At 57.2% G+C, this 20,089-nt stretch overlaps 1 protein-coding gene and 1 long non-coding RNA gene across 10 annotated transcripts; one reads left to right on the forward strand and one right to left on the reverse strand.

Annotated features, from left to right (window-relative positions):
* Positions 1-88: 88 nt before the first annotated feature.
* On the reverse strand, positions 89-20,089 carry LOC128799601 (copine-5-like). 8 transcript variants are annotated; one of them, XM_053964127.1, is made up of 22 exons: positions 19,927-20,087; positions 18,420-18,460; positions 17,760-17,806; positions 16,507-16,610; positions 15,878-15,917; positions 15,718-15,794; positions 14,626-14,685; positions 14,478-14,541; positions 14,152-14,255; positions 13,845-13,949; positions 12,906-12,947; positions 12,544-12,619; positions 11,737-11,790; positions 11,596-11,657; positions 10,760-10,806; positions 9,871-10,052; positions 8,915-9,042; positions 8,746-8,848; positions 7,998-8,055; positions 7,695-7,768; positions 1,024-1,068; positions 89-496 (listed from the first exon to the last, which is right to left on the reverse strand). In XM_053964127.1, exons 1-22 carry the CDS (start codon positions 20,007-20,009, stop codon positions 245-247), a joined length of 1,848 nt encoding a protein of 615 aa, XP_053820102.1. In that variant the 5' UTR covers positions 20,010-20,087; the 3' UTR covers positions 89-244. The 8 variants fall into 8 exon arrangements, 6 of the variants coding, with proteins under 6 accessions (XP_053820102.1, XP_053820106.1, XP_053820105.1 ...); XM_053964130.1 differs by having other exon boundaries at positions 409-496; positions 975-1,068; positions 14,626-14,700; positions 19,927-20,089; XR_008434776.1 differs by lacking the exon at positions 8,746-8,848 and having other exon boundaries at positions 409-496; positions 975-1,068; positions 14,626-14,700; positions 19,927-20,089.
* On the forward strand, positions 1,536-3,736 carry LOC128799606 (uncharacterized). Of its 2 annotated transcripts, XR_008434778.1 has the most exons (3): positions 1,536-1,948; positions 2,056-2,142; positions 3,526-3,736. It is a non-coding gene; the product is annotated as an uncharacterized LOC128799606 (long non-coding RNA). The 2 variants fall into 2 exon arrangements; XR_008434779.1 differs by lacking the exons at positions 1,536-1,948; positions 2,056-2,142 and adding an exon at positions 2,716-2,953.

A 20,089-nucleotide genomic window follows, 5' to 3' on the forward strand; every position in this document is an offset into this window, starting at 1 on the left:
ACAGTACCCAGCGCTCAGAAGGAAAATGCCCGTAACAGAGTGTGTCCTCATAGTTTGATGGGTGCAGCAGAAATTGTAGGCAACAAGATCTTTTCTCAGCTGGCACTTTTTTGTACTCTTTTTGCCAGATGTTTTCAAGTTTGTTAGTAGACTCTGAGAGAGTGAACAGTTTTGTTAAGGCGTAGGAGCTCGTGTTTCCCTTTGAGTGTGGTCTAAAGAAAAGTGTGCAGTCAGAAGGGGAAGATCAGGGAAATCCTTTTGTGCAGCACAGGAGATTTGAGAGCAGGGACGTTCCCAACTTGGCTTTGCGCTCGGGTTTCGACCCGTGTCCTCCTTTTGCGAGCCGACGGCGCCATCGTGTGGTTGTTTTGATGAGCTCTGACAGTGCCCAGGAAAGAGACAAGCGCTCTCCAGGCTCGGCCCCATTCGTGTGGGGGCTGTGCAGGGAAGAGCTCCGCTGGGCTTCCTGGCTCTTGGAGACTGACAGAATGGGTTCCTGCATGTGGTGGGGAAGGAAGAGGAATCGTTTCATTGTTGGCTGAGCAGTTTGTAAGCTGCAAAAATAATGCAATTGCAACACGGTGTTTTAGAGCACTTTCTGTGTGATTAGCTGCTCAACATGTAAATCGCATGCACTGAACTCCATGCACCTCCCTGGAGATATACGCTTTCTCTAAAGCTCTATGTACCATCCTACCCTCTCAGTCACACAGATCTCAAACCCTTTCAAAACGTCCAGCAGCTGCTTTGCAAAGAAAAAGTCCTACAACAAAACGCCAGTGCTGGCTTTCATAGTCCCTTTGCAGTCTGTAAACTACACAAAACACAGTAGTGATTCGTACTTTTCTTCCCAACTATATATATAGCATCAACACATTTTCTGAATGTGGCAGATTTCATTGTTACAACAAAGCATTTCCAGCTACAGTTCAGATTGAGAGAAGTGCCAGGACAGAAAGCATTTGTTGCCCTACCTGCTTCCCTGTGAAATACAATATCTGCAGCTCAATCACTTTCACACACCTTCAGTGTGGCTGAGTCCAGGCAGCTAGAGATCCCACAGAAGTGCTAGGACAGAAGACATTCTTAATGTATCCCCTTCTCTTAGCAGCATTTAAGTTGAGCACAATGCACTGCAGCTCTTTATCTTCTTTTCCAGCTGCCACTTTTTTCACTCTCACCTCTTTGTTGCTAATGTCCAGCAGCTGTGCCTATAGATTAAGGCTCTAAAAGTAAAAGCCAATGCAGAGCTGCACCTTTCCCTCACCCCACATAAGCCACATAAATGCATTCTCTGTATGCATTTTCAGCTGAATCCACCAAGGTGTTCTCTGGATCTCATGGCCTAAATATAAGGAAATTTTTTTCCACAAAGGGCTGAAAGAGTAATAGGTAGCAGCAAAAGCAGCTCTCGTTGAACTCTGTCCTACTGACTGATAATGTAAATATGGCAAGCAGGGCAGTGGCACTCATGCTTCTCTTGCAACCAGTATGCGGTGCACACCAGCCCAGTCCTTTCCTATTCATTCCTCACCTTTAGAACCTGTCTCTCTTTCATTCTCCTAGAGGTGAATCGTCATGTACTTCTTGCAAGGAACACTCCTCCTGAAGCCAAGGGCTCCAGCAAAGTGTTTCTGCCAAAATATGTTCGGGCTATGCACTTACCTACTCAACCCTATGTATTCCCTACTCCCACCACTGTTGTGTCACAGATAGAGGGACACTGGGGCTGCCACTGCTGCGGTGTCACAGATAGGCTGCCCTCTCCTGCCGAGCCCCTATTAGCTCTGCCAGTGCCTTGTGGGACACAGTGCCTGAGTGAAAGGGTGAGAATTGCAGAAGGGGCTGAACTGGAAGGGAGATCCAGCGGAATCGTCATGTCCATTACCTGGCCCTGCACAGACATCAACAAACTCAGGCAGTGCATCCCTGAGAGCAGCGTCCAAAGGTTCCTGGGGAGCCTGGTCACAGCTGGAAGAACCTCTTAGGGGGAGGGAGGGAAGGGAGGGAAGGGAGGTGATCCTGAGCCAGGAGCTTTCCTTGACTACAGCAAAGCCTCAGCACAAAAAGACTTTCCTGGCACTCTGCCCTGGGCCAGAAGCGATTGTGCCAGCAGAGCTGACCCTAAATTTCTTGTCCCAGGTAAGCTTTAGAACACAGACCATGGAAAAGCCAGAGCTGAGTATCAGTTTCCTGCACTACTCCAGAAAATTCCTGTGTGTGAAGCAGCCTGGGAGCAGGGTTTACGTGCCAGGGGCAGGCAATTCAGAGCCCTTTTCTTCCGTGTAGGCTGAGGCTCTGGCCCTTGCCCTTTCCAAGGGCACTAGAGCTGCCTGCCAACTGGCCTTTTTCACTGGAATGAGAAGAGTCCTGCTGCAAGGCTGTCCTCAAGCTGCTTTTGCTGCATATGTGCCTGAGGAGCATTCATTGCTTTTAGTCTCATGTCCTATGTATGTGCAGGTGAAACTAGGGAAGGAGGGAGCAGCTCTGCAGGGCAGAGTTGGCTTTTTCTTAGTGGTTTTGGGGTTTTTTTCCATTTTTAATGAACCTTCCCTGTCAACTCTGGGCAAAGCTATGTATCTGACACTTGCCTGTGGCACTGTGGAGGTGGCCAGGTGCCACCCGAGCCCAGGCCAGGGGTGTTCATTGTCCAGTCAGTTCCTTGACTGGCCGCAGCTGTGGAAGCATCCCTTGGAGCGTCTCCAGGGAGGGAATGCCAGGGCTGCCACCACTGGGGTGTCACAGACAGGGGAATGCTGGGGCTGCCACCACTGGGGTGTCACAGACAGGGGAATGCTGGGGCTGTCACCCATGGGGTGTCACAAGCAGGGGAACGCTAGGGCTGTCACCGCTGGGGTGTCACACACAGGGGAACGCTGGGGCTGCCCCACTCCTGCCCTGTCCCCAGCAGCTCTGCCAGCACCTCAAGGGGACAGAAAGGCCGAGCCAAAGGGTGAGAACAGCAGAAGGGGCTGAGCTGGGAGGGAGCCAGCGGAATCATGGAGTGCAGCCCCTGGTCCTGCACAGACAGCCCAACAATGGCAACCTGTGCATCCCTGGGAGCGGTGTCCAAAGGCTCCTGGAGCTCCGGCAGCTTCGGGTCAATCTAAACGCAGCAAGGAAGAGAGGGGCGGGTGGTGGGGAGATGCCACCGGGCCCGGGAGCGGGGCGGATTTGGCGTGGGGCCAAGACCAGCGTCAGAGGGCCAAGGGCGGGCGGACATACAAAGTCCCTTTCGACTGTCGACACGAGCAGCCTGTCCCACCGCAGGGCGCGGGGGATTGCAGTGGTTTCGGGGGCGTACGCAGGCGCAGCGCCGGCAGCAGGTGCGGGACGGCCGGGAGGCACCGTGCCGAGGCGTCAGGCACGGGGTGGCCGTCACGTGATTGAGCGGGGCTATGCTTTGTGGCGCGAGTTTGCCATCTCTTATGTACTCGGCTAAGATGAAGCACACATTTTGACTTTCAGCAAGTCATCAGCAGAGATGGCCTTGAGGAGAGGTTTTAAGATTCTGCCGTCTTTTAGGAGGAAGAGTTTTGCTGCGGAGCTTACTCTGGCACACATCCCACCCCCGATCCGAGGCTTGTCGCGGTACAGTGGTGACTGGAGGAAACGGACAACCCCCAGTGGAACATTTCTAAGTCAGCTCCAGACAGAAATCTGAATCGGAAATTAACACTAACCCTAATCCCCAACCGTAATCCCCAATCCTAATCCTAAGTTTTTTTTTCCACGATGATTCTAAAGAGGTGAGTGTTTGGGGGAGGCCCAATGGATAAATTTAGAGGAACGCGGGTGTGTGACAATTTTGCCTCTCCTCAGGATTTCCTGGAGTAGCAGCCTCTGGAGATGCCTTGCTCTCCCCCCCCCCCCCCCCCCCCCTCAGTGGGTCCACCCAAACAGGCAAAGACCTTCCCAAACAGTCAGGCACCCCTCCAAACTGACAGGGCCTCCTCACAAAACAAGGTGGGCCCCCCTAGACAGTCAAGGATCCTCTCCCTACTCTTCTGCAGGGGGACATACATGCAGGGTTCCATCTGCCCCTCCTCTCCCCTTATTTGGAGTGTTTTATTTCTGGGAGCAACCCCTGGCACCTCCTGGGCAAAAGATGACACCCCTTGTGTTAGCCCTGCTGGGGGGGGGGGGGTCTCAGGGCCTTTTCCCCCTCCTGTTCCTGTCCACAGCAACATGAGGCCCCTCACACTGCCTGATCTGAGGGATCCCGTGTTTTGGTGTGCCAGTTAGGGTCTGTGCCCCCTGGGATCTGTGCTGGTTTCCCCCGGGACTGACCTTGGCCGAGGGAAATGCAGCAATAAAGAACGGAATCTTGAAGCAGTCTGGGGATCTGGAGGGCCCCTGCAGCCTGAAGGGGTCCAGGAAGGGGGGAGTGAGAGCAGCCACCCCAGCATGGGGTTTCCCCCCCAGTACCTGCTGACCGGTTTGGTCTCAGCACTGTTACAATCCCCTTACACGGGAAAGCCACTTCTTTTGGTGGGGAGACAGGGGCCTAAAACAACTCCACCTCCCAGCCAGGGGGAGGAAGCTTTTTCACCCTGCCATTGGAGTGCAGGGGCTTGGTGACCTCCAAACTGGGGGATGGGCATTTTGTGACCTCAACCAGCTGGGATGTGGGGTGTCTGTGACCCCTTCAATTTGGGTGCAGGGGTTTTATAACCTTTCCCAAGTTGGAGTGTAGGCACGTTGTGACCCTCCCCCTTTTGGGGTGGGGGGCTTTATGAGACCCCACAGACACAGTTGGGATGTGTTTTGTTACTCTAAAGTGGAGCGTGAGGGCTTTGTAACCTTCCAACTGAATGTGGATACTTTGTGAACCCCCCAGTGGGATGTGGGGTCTCTGTAATCCCCCCCGTTGGGTTTCAGGGGCTTTATGATCCCCTGAATCGGGGTATGGGGTCTCTGTGAGCCCCCCTGACTTCCCAGGGCCCTCTTCAAACAGTTTTGGGGTGCAGGGGGGCACAGTCCTGTAAATAACCCAACTCTCCCATACCCCAGGTGGTTTCTGTGTATTTGCAATTTTGTGGGTCACACAGTGGGGGCAGGGTCACACAGAGGGGTCACACACAGTCAGGAGGTGTCATGCAGTGGGGAAGTATCACACACAGCTGGTGAGGGGTCGGAGCTGGGGAGATGCCAAAGCCTGGCAGGGGTTACAGCATGTGGGGGCATCACATACAGCCAGGGGATATCGGACATGGGGGCCATCACACTGCTGGGGGCTGTCAGAGCTAGGAGGGAGGGTCACACAGCCAGGGAGGTCATACATTTGAGGGGGTTCACACAGTGTGTGGGGGATCACACAGCTGGGGAGAGGTCATAGCTGGGGTGTCACAGTTGGGGGAGCACAGGTTGAGGGGGTGACACAGTGGGCAGGGGTTCACAGCTTGGAGGGGATCACAGATGTGGAGAGGGCAGAGCTGGGGGGGGGGTCAGAGCTGGAGCGGGGAGTCACACAGCTGCGCAGGGGAGTTGTCACAGTCCTGGGAGGTGTCACACAGCTGGGGAGGGTCACACATGGGGGGGGTTTACATACAGCCAGGGCAGGGCCCCTTTTAGGGGAGATGCTGGGGCATCCCAGGGAAGGGGGCTGTAATTAAAGCCACAACAATTTATTGGAATTTAAGGCAACTCAATACAAACCCACATGGACACATGCAACACGGCAAGGGGGGACACCAAAAACACTGGGGACCCCACTGGGATCAGCCCAGGAAATGCAGGGGAACCATGGATTTGGGGAGGGTGGTGAGGTGAGGAGGGGTCATGCATCATACTAGGGGGATACTCCGCATTTGGTGGAGGCTCCTGCGCACCCCAGCTTTCTGGTCAGGCTGCTGAAGACCCCCTGCCCCCTTTTTGGGGGGGCAGGACCATCCTGGATGGGTATAGGGGGCAGTCCCATGGCCAAGAATGCTCAGACAACACCATCCCAGTTCCCCCAGGAAACCCAAAAGCCGGTTTATGGGTGTGGTGGTGGGAACCCGGATTGGAGACAGGATCCCAAAGTTATGGAAAGGAGGAGAGTGACCTCCAGTCCCAGGTCCCTGACAGTGTATGGCTGCCTTTGGTCCCTGGATAGAGGGTCCTGGGGTAGGATGAAGGGACATGGTGTGTTGGGAGTGGGCAGGCAGGGTGGGGGCGTTTCAGGGGACATGGGAGGGATGGGGGTGTGGTTTTATGCCCCGCGCCTTCATGTAAGAGAGGAGCTGGTCAGGAATCTCAGCAAGGACTTCTCGCGCCAGCCCTGCCATGCTCAGCCCCGCGCCGGGACCCCCCGTCATGTAGTCACGAAATGGAACAAACTGGGGAGGGCACAGGGGGGCAGAGCAGTTGAGGGGGGTCAGGAAGCCCTTGGAACTGTGTGCCCTACACACAAGCAGCTCCGGTGTCCCCTCCCCATTCCTGATGTCCCAATGTCCCTCACATCCAGGTACATACTAAGACCCAGTGCCCCCCCATATCCTGGTACCCCCCCTCCATGTCCTAAGGTACTCCCACATCCCAGTGTTACCCATTTCCCAGCACAGCCCTCTTCATGTCCCAGGGCACCCCCACATCCACATACATCCCAAGCCCCAGTGCCCCTCCATATCCCAGTGCCTCCCACAGCCCCCACATCCCAGTGTCTCTTCCTATTTCCCAATACACCCCTATGTCCCACTGCCCCCCACATCCGGGTCCATCCTGGTGCCCCAGTGCCCCCTTCATTTGCCAGCACACCCTCCTCATATCCCAGTGCCCCCCACATCCAGGTACATCCCATATCCCAGTGCCCCCCTCCAATGTCCCAATGTTCTCCCATGTCCCAGTGCCTGCTAATGTCCCAGGCTCCTCCCAAGATCCACGAACATCCCAAGTCTCATTGCACCCTTTTTTTGCAGCACAGTCCCCCCAAAATGTCTTAGTATATCCCCTCTCCATATCCCAGTACATGCCCCTCCATGTCCCAGTGCCCCCCACATTCCAGTGCCCCTCCATTTCCCAGTACCAACCCCCTGCATGCCAAATATCCTAATAAACCTCGTATCCTAATAAACCCCCATGTCCCACTGCACCCCCATTCCAAGGAACATCCCAAGTCCCAGGGCACCCTCTTTTCCCAGTGAAGGCCCCCACCACGTACCCATTGCACCCAGTGTCCCAGCGTCACCCCCACTGAGGTACATTCCAAACCCCAGTGCACTTCTTTTTCCCAGTGCACCCCTCCCATGTCATAGTGCACTGCTTCTGTGTCCCAGCATATCCCTGACATCCCAATTCCAACCCCCCCACTATTTCCCAGTAAACCTCTTTTCACGTCCTATTGTCTCCTTCATGTCTCAGTGCCTCCCATATCCTAATATGGTCCTATGTCCCAGTGCACCCTCATTCCAAGGTGCATCCCAAGTCCCAGGGCACCCTCTTTTCCCAATGAAGCGCCCCTACCATGTGCCAGTGCACCCCCAAATCCCAGTGCATCTCCCCATCCAGGTGCATCCCAAACCCATTGCATCCCACTTGTCCCAGTGCATCCCGCTCATGTCCCAGTCCACCTTATCATCCCTCCACACCAGTCCCATCCAGTGCACCCCAGGAATGATGGGGCTGATTTGAGCTCCCCAGGGCACCCCCCACCACCACCCTGCTGGGTGGGCTGGGAGGGGGTCCCCAAATTCCTCACTGGTGAGGTTGGTTACCTGGACGATATCACGCTCGGCCACTTTCCCACGGGAAGAGATGCGGATGTCGTCCCCATCCAGCTCCACCATGGCTGGGGGCAATGTTGGGGGGAGGTCAGCAGCACCCCAGTGCCCCCCACCCCAGGGTGGGATCCTATTATGTCCCTCTCAACCCCACACCCAGAACCCCCAAGCCCCCTCACTGGGGTATGCTGAACCCATTCATATGCTGACACATTCAACTCATAGTTCCAGTGGCCAAAGGACCCCACCCCCATCCCCCCAGCCTTCCCCTAGTTCCCCCCAATCCCAGAATCTTACCATCAAACTCTGCCTGGCCAACCCCCACGATGATGATGGACATGGGCAATTTGGCAGCCTTAGGGAGCCGGGGGGGGGGAAGGGAGTCCCATGAAATCTAATGATGCTGCCACCAAATGAGCCACCTCCCCCTCCCTGCAGCACCCAGGGGTGCCAACACCCCCTCCCCCAAGGATTCCAGTCCCTCACCACCCCCTCCCATCACCCAAAGGTCTCAGGCCTCCCCACCAGCACCAAGGGGTTCCAGGAACTTCCCAGGCCCCTTGCAGCACCCAAGGGTTCCAGACCCCACTACACATTGAACCCTGGGGGTCAAGGCCCTTCTCAACCCCAGGGGTCCAAGCCCCTTCCCACCTCTCAATGGTCCCAGTCCCTCCTCGTTGCCTCCAGCACCCAGGGGTCCACAACCCCATCCCAGCACCCAGGGCTCCCAGCCCCTTCCCCACCCCTCCAGCATGCAAGGGTCCCAACCTACCCGCTCCCTCTCAGCTTCAGAGTCCCAGCTCCTCCTCACCCACCCTATCACCCAAAGGGTCCCAGCCACCCCCAATCCCTCAGAACCCAGGAGTCCAAGCCACTTTCCGACCCCTAAGGGTTCCAGCTCCTCCTTAACCCCCCAGCACCCAGGGGTCCCCAACCTTTCCTACCCCCTCAAGGGTCTCAATCCCTTTCCACTGCCCCCATCACCCAAGGTTCCCAGCACCCAGGGGTGCCACCACCCACCCCAAGGCCACCACGAGGGTCTCACATTTACAATGGCCTCCTTGGTCTGGGCCATGTCAGAGATGACACCATCGGTGATGATGAGGAGGACAAAGTACTGGGACCCGTCCAGCACTGTGGCCGCCGAGCTAGGGGGACCCTGCGTGACGCCGAGGGCACAGAGACCCCACCCCAGGGCATGGGGCCCCTCTTACCGAGCAACATGGTTGACGACAGGGGCAAAGTTGGTGGGGCCATAGAGCTGGACATGGCGCAGGCTGCGCTGATATGCCTCCAGCACCCCCGCAATGCCATGGCACGCCGGGTTTGATGCATCCCCATTCTGCCGCAGGGTCACCAGGACCACGGTGACACCACAGCCCCCACCCATGAGTAGGGTGACATCACGGACCCCACCCACAGACAAAGATGGCACTGCTGTGGCCCCCAAATGCTAACAAGGATGATCCCACCATGTCCACAATGTGGTGACAAGGGAGACACCAACATGTTCCCAACTCAGTGTCAAGGATGATACTGCCATGGCCCCAACCCAGTGACAAAATGATGATACCACTATGTTCCCAACCCAAGACAAGGATGACACCACCACATACCCAGTGACAAAATACCACCACATCCCCAATCCAGTGACAAGAATGATATCACCATGTCCCCAACACAATGAGAATAGGTGATGAGGTGATATCATCATATGCCCAGCACAGTGACAAAGACCACACCACCACATCCTGGACCTGGTGACAAGGATGATACTACTGTGTCTCCAACCTGGTGACATTGCCATGACCCCAAACTAGTCACAAAATGATGATGCCACTATGTTCCGAGCCCAAGGATAAGGATGACACCACTACATCCCCAATCCAGATCCAACCCAAACACACCATGTACCCAAATTGGTGATCAAGGATGAGACCACTGTGACCCGAAACTGGTGACAACACCAAGCCCCTTCCTAACCTGGTGATAAGGATGACACTGCCATAGCCCCAGACCAGTGACAAGGATCACACCACCATAGCCCCAACCCAAGGACAATGTCCCTCCATGTCCCAAACAATGTGATAGGATGATCCCACCATGTCCCCAACTGTGTGACAAGGACACCACCCTTCATCCGCAGTCCTGTCCCCCCTTAGCCCCTCACCAGTGGGAACTCGTGGGACACATGCCCATCTGGGGGGACCTTGGCACCAAAGCCAAGGGCTGGGAACATTTTGTCACTGTCATAGTCCTGGATGATGTCCCCCACGGCCCTCAGTGCCAGGCTGTAGGCATTCAGCTGGAAGGGGCTCAGGTAGTGCAGGGACGTGGGCTGCGATGGGTTTCCTGCACAGGCATGGGGCTCAGCACCCCCACAGCCCCCCCAGCACTGTCATAATCCCCCCAGCACCCCCAAAACACCGCCAGCATTCCCACAATCTCACCATTATGGCCCCAACTCAGTGGCATCATGTCATCCCCAACATGGTGACAAGGACAAGGATGATCCCACCATGTCTCCAAATGCCACCACATCCCCAACCCAGTGACAAGGATGACACCACCATATTCCCAACTTGGTGACAAGGGTGATGCCACCACATCTCCAGTCTGGTGACAGCTGGTGACAAGGATGACGCCACCATGGAACCAACAGTGACAAAGATGACATTGCCATGACCCCAACCCAGTGACAAGAATGGCACCACTCTGTCCCAAATTCAATTACAATGATGGCACCAAATCACCAACCCAGAGACAGCTGGTGACAAGTATGACACCACTGTAGTGCCAGTACAGTGACAAAAATAACACTGCCATGGCCCCAGACCCACAACAAGGACAATGCCATCATGACCCCAACCCACTGACAAGGGAGACACCACTGGGTCCCCAACCCAGTGACAAGGGAGACATGACCATGTCCCCAACACAACTACAAGGACAACAACACCATGTCCCCAAGTTGGTGACAAGGATGACACCACCATGACACCAAACTGGTTACAACTGCCCCAGTTAAATCCCCCAGGGGGGACACAGCTGCCACTCACCATTGGATGCCGTGAAGTCAATGGCCACTGTGAAGTTGAGTTGGGTCCTGGAGGGGTAAAGTGGCCTTGGGGTAACACAGGGGGTGACCTGTGGGTTTGGGGTGGGGCACCCCTGGGGCCACAGGCTGGACTGGGTGCACCCCATATCACAATTCAGAGCACCCCCAAGTGTCCCCACACTGAGGTGTTGCCATGCTGCACCTAAGGGAGTGGCTGAGGGTGCTGGGGACCCCCAAATGACCAATTTGGGGTGCTGAGGAGCCCTTGCCTATGAGAGAGCATCTGGGTGGGGTGCTGAGGACCCCCAATGGAGAAGACAGGGGTGGTGGGGATCCTCTTTCCCCAAAGGAGCAGCTGTGGGTGCTGGAGACTCCAAAGCTGTTGGGAGTGCTGGAGACTTCTAAAGAGAGCAATTGTGGGTTCTGGGGACGACCAGTGAAGCAGCTGTGGGTGATGGGGACAGTCTACACCCAAGGAGGCATCTGGGTGGGGGTGCTGAGATCCCCAGTGGAGGAGCTAGGTGTGCTGAGGACCCCCCAGTGGAGCAACTGGGGGTGTTGGGGATCCCAAAGGGAGGAGCTGAGGATAGCAGGAATATCACCGCCCCCCCGCCCCAACCACCATCCCTGATGGAGCAACAGTGAGAACTGGGGACCTCCAAGGGAGGAGATGGGGGTCCTGGGGACCCGCCTGCCAGTGAAATAGAGGCTGGGGATGTTGGGGATTCCCTGCCCTTGAGGGAGCAGCTCAGGGTGCTAGGTACCCCCAAGGAAGGAGCTGGGGGTGTTGAGGACCCTCAAAAGTGCAGCTGGAGGTGCTGGAGACCCCCTGCTCACCCGCCCCTGATGTAGTCCAGGAAAGTGTGCTCGGCCTCCACAGTGAAGGACAGCAGTGTCACCTGTGGGGACATGGGGCTCAGGGGAGGAAGTGCCCGCTCCCCCTGTGTCCCCCCCACACACACACATCCCCCTCCTCACTGTCCCCGAGTTCAGGTACTTCTTCTTCTTCATCTTCTTCCGGGGGTTCACCACCTGTAGGGATGGGAGGAGAGGGAAGGGGGCTGCTTCTCACAAGGACAGGAGGCCCCAGGAGCAGTGTAACAGACTGTCACATCCAGGGCGACAGGGGGGCACAGAATATGCTGGGGGGCAGCAGTGGGAGCACTGTGCTGAGATGCAGAGAGGGACCTTGAGAAGCACATGGTGGGCTGTGACACCCAGGGGTGCATGTGGGGACCCTGGGGATTTTAGTGCAGCTGGAGACCCATGGTGGGGGCTGGGGACCCTCAAGGGAGCAGCTGTGGGTCCTGCACCCCAGGGTGCAGCATGGGAACCATAACACCCCAGGGGTGCAGTGTGGGGATCCCAATACCCTGGGCACAGGGAATCAGGGGGACTATAAATCTCTATGGCTGCAGCATGAGCACCCTGGGCACCACAACACCTCAGAGTGCAGGAGACGGACCCTTGGGTATATGGCACACCAGGGTGCAGGGTTGTGAGGGAGCCTGGGGACTGTAACACCCCAGGGCTGCATCGTGGGGATCCTGGGGTATGTAGCACCTACACAGAGACCCCGGCACGCACAGGTGCAGCAGACAGAGGGACCCTGGGGACCGTAACACCCCTGGGGGTGCAGTGTTAAGACCCCAACATACAGGGGTATGCACAGGGTCCCTGGGGACCCTAACCCCTGGGGGTGCAGCAGTGGGACCATGACCCCCACGGGGAGGGGGGGAAGGGGGGGTGCAGGACCCCCACACCCATGTACCCATCCCCCCTCACCTCATACACATTGAAGTGGCTCTGGCCTCGTGCCAGCTCCCGGTAGCTGGTGGTGAACTCCCCGATGAAGTCATGGCTGCAAGGCCGGTGGATTTCCATCAGTCCAGTTAGGGAGGCTCCCATTACCCGGGGGGATCCACATCACTCAGGGATGTGGGGATGGGGGGCTTCCCATTGCCCAGGAAGTTTCCCATCAGCCAGGGAGTCCCAAATAGCCTGGGGGGATTCCCATCAACCAGGACATCCCCATCACCCAGGGGGTTTCCATCTCCCCGGGGATGCAGGGGTGGTGGGGGGACCCTGTCACCCGGGGGGGTGCAGGTCTAGGGTGTGGGGGATCCCCAGGACCACACACAGCTCACCTGCCATCACGGTCCCAGTCATATACCTCCACCTTGATGGCTCTGCAAGGCAGAGGAGGGTCACTGACACCCCCAAATCCCATCTCCTGGGGACCCATCACACACAACCCCCCACTCCCTGTGGGATTTGTTTTGACGCCTCTGTGGGCTTTTTCCTGCTTTCTTCTCCTCCTCCTTGGGATATTTTTATCCATCGTTGCCACAGCAACATCCAACTTGGGGCCAAAGCGGTGTGAGGAGCTGTTTGCCAGGACAGCAGCTGGTGACACCAGTTTGAGATTGGGGGTGGGAGGGGGGAGGAATAGCTGGGTGACAGCTGTGATGCTCATTGCTCAGATGGGTAAACAGGCAAAATCAGGTAACGCTGGGTGGGGGATGGTGGGGGGGGGGTGCTACTGGTACCACAGAGACAGGGTAAGGGGTTCTGGGAGTCTCGGGTAGCCACAGAGGTGGGGGGAAGGGTGTCTCATGGGGCCACAGAGAAGGTGGAAGTGCAGGGAGTCCTGAGGTACCACAGAAATGGGGAGAAGGGGGTAAAGAGGGTCCTGGGGTACCACAGACTCAGGGGAAGGAATTCTGGGGGACCACAGAGAGAGGGGAAGGGGGTCCTGGAGTACCATGGACATGGAGTGAGGGGGGCTCTGGGAGTGCAGAGGTACCAAAGAGATGGGGACATGGGGTGCAGGGGCTCCAGGAGGACCTGGGAGATGGGGGAAAGAAGGAAAAGGGGGTCCTGAGGGCCCACAGAGATGGGGGGAAAGGGGTTCAGAGGGTCTCAGAGGACCACAAAGATGGGAGTGCAGGGTGTCCCTGGGTATGACAGAAGGAGGGAAGGGGGTTCAGGGGTCCTAGTGGACCCTAGAGATGGGGGGAAGAGGGAGAAGGAGGTCTTTGGGGCCAAAGAGGGGGTGCAGGGGGTCCCAGTCCCTTGGCACTCACCGGTCATGGTCCCCATTGCAGAGGGCACGCACAGGAATGGCAAACGCTGCCCAGACGGGGTTCAGCGTGTTCCGCACCACTTCCGTCTTGTGGCAGATGGTGAAACTGGGGGGAAGACAAGGGGGTACAAGGAAGCTACTCCCCCATCCCAACACCCCCCCAATCTGTCACGCCCACAGTGCAGTGAGGATTTTTGGACACCCCTGCCAATGCTAGCCCATGGGGACGTAGGGGAGTCCTGTGCTGGGGCTGAGCCCTCCCGTGAGGTGTGGAAGGGTCACTGAAGTTTTGAGGGGGGGTCGCTCACGTTCCGTCTTCATTGCTGCGGTAGAAGACCATGAAGGGATCAGATTTTCCGAAGAAATCCTTCTTATCCAGCTTGTTGGCGCAGAACTGGAGTGTGGCCACGTCCTGGGGGGGTGGAATCGAGGGGGTCATTCACCCTGCACACCCCTCAGGGGTGGGATCCTTCGGGGAGGCTGCTCCATGAGGGAAGGAGGGATTCAGGACAGGCGGGACCCAGCGTGAGGATAAACAGCCCACACTCTCATCTGCGGGCTAGTGTGACTCAGCCACCGTCGATATTGGGGGGTCCCCAAGCTACGCCTGCTCCCCTGCCCCGCCGCAGCTCACCCGGCAGTTTCCCAACTCTTCGGCGAGGAGTATGATGGTGCCGCACTTCTTCCCAAGAATGCCACTGCCAGGATGGGATGTGAGCATAGTGGGGGCACACATGGTGTCTTGGAGGTGTCCCCCGCACACTGCGAACCCCAAAACTTACCCATTGGAGGCAGCCGGGGCAGATCTCCTGCCCCGGGGGTGCATGGTGGCTGTTCCCATCCTGCAGGGACACGTGCTGAAGGGTGATGGAGGGGATCCCCACCCAATAAAATTCCCCCCCTCCCAAAAAAATGAAGTCTACCAAAAAAAAAAAAACAACAGCCCCCTCCCAGATTCCAGCACCCTAAAAAGAAGCTGTTTCTCCCCTCATAAAAGCCCGTCCCCAAAAGACATTCAGCCCCCCAAAAAGTCAATTCCCACAAAACTGCCCCTGAAAAAACCAACCCCAAAAACATCAGACCCCCCCAAAAGCCAGATCCCGCAAACCCATATTCCCTCCAAAAGCCACCATCCCAAGAAAAAGCCAGACCCATCAAACCCCACCAAAAAGCCAGACCCCAAAAAATGCCTTTCCTGCCAAAAGCCACCCCCACAAGAAAAAAAAAAAAAAAAAAAAAGCCAGACCCCTCCCCCCTCCCCCCCAGTCCAAAATGCCACTGTTGGCTCTGGGGTCTGGGTCCATCCTGGGCACACCAAAAGGGACCTGGGGAGACATGAGGACACTGGGGCCATGGGGGTTCATGTCAAGGGCTTCTCCAGGGGGGACATGGGGACACTGAGTTTCCCAGTTTTCTCCAAAACACTGGTTTTGGAGAAACCCAGGATTTTCTCCAAAGAGGACATGGCAACTTCAGGGACACTGGGGCACAGGCAGGACTCATGTCAAGGGCTTCTCCATGGGAGAGGTCATGAGGACATTGGGATCTGTGGGGGAGGTGGCTCACATGGGGGGCTTCCCTGGGGCAGAGACATAGGGACCACAGGACACTGGGGGTGAGGGTGGCTACCATCAGGAGTCTCTCCAGTGTGGGGCATGGGGACCCTGAGGACTCTGGGGACACTGGACCACAGTGGAGGCTCAAACAAGGGGTTTCTCAGGGTGTGGGAGGACTTGGGGACACTGGGGCTGGGGGGGTTCATATCAGGGGCTTCTCTAGGAGGAACATGGGCACACTGGGGCACAAGAGGGGCTCACATCAGGGGCCTCACTGGGGTAGGATATGGGGACACTGGGGCAAAGGGGGGGCCTCACGTCAGGGGCTTCTCCAGGCGGCTGCCAGCTGAGCCCACTATCTCCCCCAGGGTGCAGAATGCCTGCCCCAGGAAATCCTGCAGGATCAGGAATATTGGGTGTCACCAGGGGGGTGCCCATCCTAGGGAGGCCAGGGGAGCAGGCCTGATCCCACACTTACATGCTTGGAGAGGTCAGGGTTCTTGGAGTCCACATCATACCTGGGGGCAGAGGGGACATGTGGGCATGGAACAGGAAGTGGGGGGCCTTGGATGGGGCAGGGATGGGAACAGGGATGGAGACAGGGATTGGATGGAAGGGGGACATGGGACATGGGATGAGAGAGGGATGGTACACAAATAAGGATGGATTAGGTGTGGGGATGGGATGGGATGGGACGGGATGGAATGGGATGGGATGGGATGGGATGGGATGGGATGGGATGGGATGGGATGGGATGGGATGGGATGGGATGGGATGGGATGGGATGGGGAAAAGAATAGGGATAGGATGGGACAAGGATGGGTACAAGAACAGGATGGGATGGGAGAGGGACACAATGGAATGGATAGGGATGGGATGTGGATAGAGACAGAATGGGACAGGGACAGATTGGGGACTAGATAGGATAAGGATGACAATGGGATGGGACAAGGATGGTGACAGGGATGTGAACAAGGGTGGTAATGGTCCAGGAATGGGGACAGAACAGGGATGGGGATAAGGACACCCTGGGGGGTTGTGCCAGGGTTGCTAGGGGGTGACCCTGTGGGACAAGGGGTTGACACTGGGGCCACAGGGGCCACTCACAGGTCAAAGCGCAGGTTCTGCCGCTCCTCAAAGCAATAATCAAGGACAAATTTGTGCAGGAAGTCAGGATTCAGGGAATTGTCGATGACCTCGGTCCGGCCAAACTGCAGGATATGGGGACAGCAGGGATAATGGGGTGAGAGGAACAGGACAGGGACAGGGACATGGAGACATAGGAATGTGGTGATTTGGACACAGGGACATGGGGACATAGAGATGATGAGACATGGCAGCATAGGGATGGGAACATGAGAACATGGGCATGGGGGATGGGGATACAGGGATACGGGGACATGGAGATACAGAGACATGGGGGCATAGGGATGAAGACACAGGGACATGAGGACATGGGAACACAGGGACGTGTGAACACAGCACCAGAAAACAGGGGCATGGGAATGAGGGTGGGGGCATAGGGATGGGGGCGGTGGGACATGAGAATGTGGACATGAGGACATACAGATATGGGGACATAGTGACATGGAGACACAGGGACATGACATGGGGACATGGGGCTGGGGACATGGGAACATAGCAACATGGGGACACAGGGACATGAGAACATGAGACTGGGGACATGAGGACACATGTGGGTGGAGAAGGTGGCGCAAGGCTGGGCAGCAGGCCCAGGGCCAGGGCACATGAGGGGACATGCGTGAGAAAGGGGTGGGCAGGGAAGGCCCAGGTGCCGCTTTGTGCCTCGGGGCTGCCCCACCCCCTGCTCATTACCCCATAATTAACAACCTATTAATTATGGGGGGGCGGGGCCTGGCTGCATGCCGACAGCTGATTGGCTGGCTGCCCGGCACCTTGACATGCTCCCCAGATCCCCAGGATGCTGGTTGGCTGATCACTCTGCCCCCAGGCATTGATTGGATGGCTGCTGCATCCCAGAATGCTCATTGTCCAGGTGCTGCACCCTAATATGCTGATTGCTCAGTGGTGACTGGCCAACTGGTTGGCACCCCAACACACTGATTGGCCAGTTGGCCATCACCCCAACATGTTGATAGGCCAGAATCTTACATGCTGCTTGGCTGGCTGGTTGCCATTACCCCTGACATGCTGATTGGCCATCTGGTGGGCACACGGACATGTTGATTGTTCATTGCCCCAGCATGCTGATGATTGGTTGGCCAGCTAGTACCCCAACATCTTGATTTGCTGGCTGAGTATAAACTGACATGCCAATTAGCCAGCTGAGCACAGCCCAACATGCTGATTGGCTGCCCCCCACCAATCGGGTCACTCACCTCCCGCCATTGGTGGCTGCCAGGGCGCTGCGTGTACAGCACACAGACTGCAGGGGGAGGAGTCAGGAGAGGCAGGCAACCCCAGAGACCCCCAAAACTCTTAGAGACACCACCATTCCCAGAGACTCCCAAAACTCCCCAGAGACCTCCCAAAACACCTCAGAGACACCCCCGACCCCCCCCCAAAACCCCCTAAAATCCCCCAGACACCCCCAAAACACCTCAGATGCTCCCCAAATCCCCCAGAGATCTCCAAAACCCCAAAGACCACCCAAAACCCCCAGAGACCCCAACACTCCCTAGAGCTCCCCAGACCCCCAGAACCCTCCAAAATGTCCTTGAGACTCCCAAAACCTCACAGAACCACAACAATCCCAGAGATCCCCCAAAACACCTCAGAGACCCCAAAAACCCCCAGAGACCATAACACTCCCCAGAGACACTGATGCTCTCAGAGACCCCCAAAACCCCCAGATGGTCCCAAAACACCTGAGACCCCCCCCAATCCCCCACAGACGCCCAAACCCCCCAAAGATCTAAAAATCCTCTGAGCACACAACTTCCAGAGACACCAAAAACCCCAGAAACTCCAAGCCCCCCTAGAGACTCCCCAAAACACCTAAGAGCCAAAACATATCCCATCCCCGCTGCCTCACTCACTTGGGTCCGACTTGGAGAAGGTGTCCCTGTCCAGGAGCTGCCTGGGGGGCAGGAAGGAGTGCATGTGAGTGTGCATGCATATGTGTGTGTGTGTGTGTGAGTGTGAGTGTGAACACACCTGTGAACTGTGTGTCTGTGAACACACAGACACACCTGGCTGTGTCTGTGACTGTGTGTACCTGTTATGCAGTCAGATGTGCCCCAGAACACACACTGAGGTGCACAGCCACGTGTCGTGTCCTGTTGTGTGACAGGGTGCGTGCAACAAGGTATGCCCCAGGACATGGATTGGGGTGCAATGCATGTTTGACACATGTTGGGGGGCCTTGTGCTGGGGGGCTCAACCATGTGTCAGGGTGCACAGCAGGGTGTTGGTGAGCTTGGCCAGGTGTTGCTGAACACGGCTGGGTGTTGGGGTGCACTGCCAGATGTACCCCACAACACAAGTTGGGGTGCATAGACACATCTGCACAGGGTGCACAGCATGACACATGTTGGAGTGCCATATGTCAGGGGTACAGCTATGTGTCAGGACACCAAAGAAAGACCTCAGGTTGCAGAGGGAGGGTACAGGGACTGCAGGGTGGGCAGAGGGTACAAGGGATGTAGATGATGCAGTGTGGCCCAGCCCGGGGATTCAGGAGTTTCAGGGTGGGCAAGGGATACAGGGGCTGCAGGGGATACAGGGTCCAACCTGACCCCCCGCCCCCCTCCATCCCCAGCATCCCCCAAACCTGACCTCCCTGCACTCCCAGTCCCAGAAACCCCCAAATGCCCCCTGTGCCCCCCACTCCCCTCAGTGACCTGCATCCTCAGCACCCTTGGCTCACCCAGTGCCCCTCTGTCCCCATACCCAACACGCCCTGTGCTCCTCATGCTCCCCAACGCCTCCCAGCACATTCCGATGTATTCCAGTGAATCCCAGTGCCTCCTAATGCACTTTAGTGCCTCCAGCGCCAGCTGCCTTAGTCCCCAGTGCCTCCCCGTGCCTCCCAGTGCTATTCATTGCGACTGCACCTCGTTCCCTAGTGTCTCCCGGTGCAGTCCACTCTCTCAGTGCATTCCAGTACATCTCAGCAATTCACACCACCAACTGCTCTCACTCTCCGGTGCATTCCAGTGCCTCCCAGTGCATCCCATGGGATCTCAGTGCATCACAGTGCACCCTGGAATCCTTCGACGGCAGCTGCTGCGGCACTCCAGTGCCTTCCGATGCGTTTCATTGCTTTCCAGTGCAACCCAGTCCCCTACAACGCCAGCTGCTCCCAACTCTCCAATGCTTCCCCGCCTATCCCACGGGATCTCAGTGCCTCCCAGTGTACCTCAGCACCCTCCAACGCCGCTCCCCAGTGCTTCCCAGTGCCTCTCTGTGCATCCCAGCACCCTCCAACGGCAGCTACCCCTACACCACAGTGCAACCCAGTGCCTCCCAGCACCTTCCAACGCCAGCAGCAGCGCCTCCCTGCGCCCCCGCCGCCCGGTGCCGCTCCCGCCGCGGCCCCGCTACCTGCAGGACACTGTGAGTTCCACGCGAGTGGCCGGGACGGGACCGGGGCCGGTGCCCAGTTCCGAGGCACCCAGGCCCGCCATGCCCCGGGCTCCGTCGCTGCCCCGAAACCGGCACTAGCGCTGCGACCGCGATCGGCTCCGCCTCGTGACCGCCCTTGGCA

This window comes from Vidua chalybeata, chromosome 24 (assembly GCF_026979565.1).
Source record: "Vidua chalybeata isolate OUT-0048 chromosome 24, bVidCha1 merged haplotype, whole genome shotgun sequence".
NCBI classification, from domain to species: Eukaryota; Metazoa; Chordata; class Aves; order Passeriformes; family Viduidae; genus Vidua; species Vidua chalybeata.

Coding starts and splice junctions, on each gene's coding strand:
- LOC128799601 (XM_053964127.1), bottom strand. CDS start 20,009: ATGGCGGGCCTGGGTGCCTCGGAACTGGGCACCGGCCCCGGTCCCGTC. Junction 18,461..19,926: donor GAACTCACAGTGTCCTGCAG/GTAGCGGGGCCG, acceptor CCTGCCCCCCAG/GCAGCTCCTGGACAGGGACA. Junction 17,807..18,419: donor CTTCTCCAAGTCGGACCCAA/GTGAGTGAGGCA, acceptor CTCCCCCTGCAG/TCTGTGTGCTGTACACGCAG.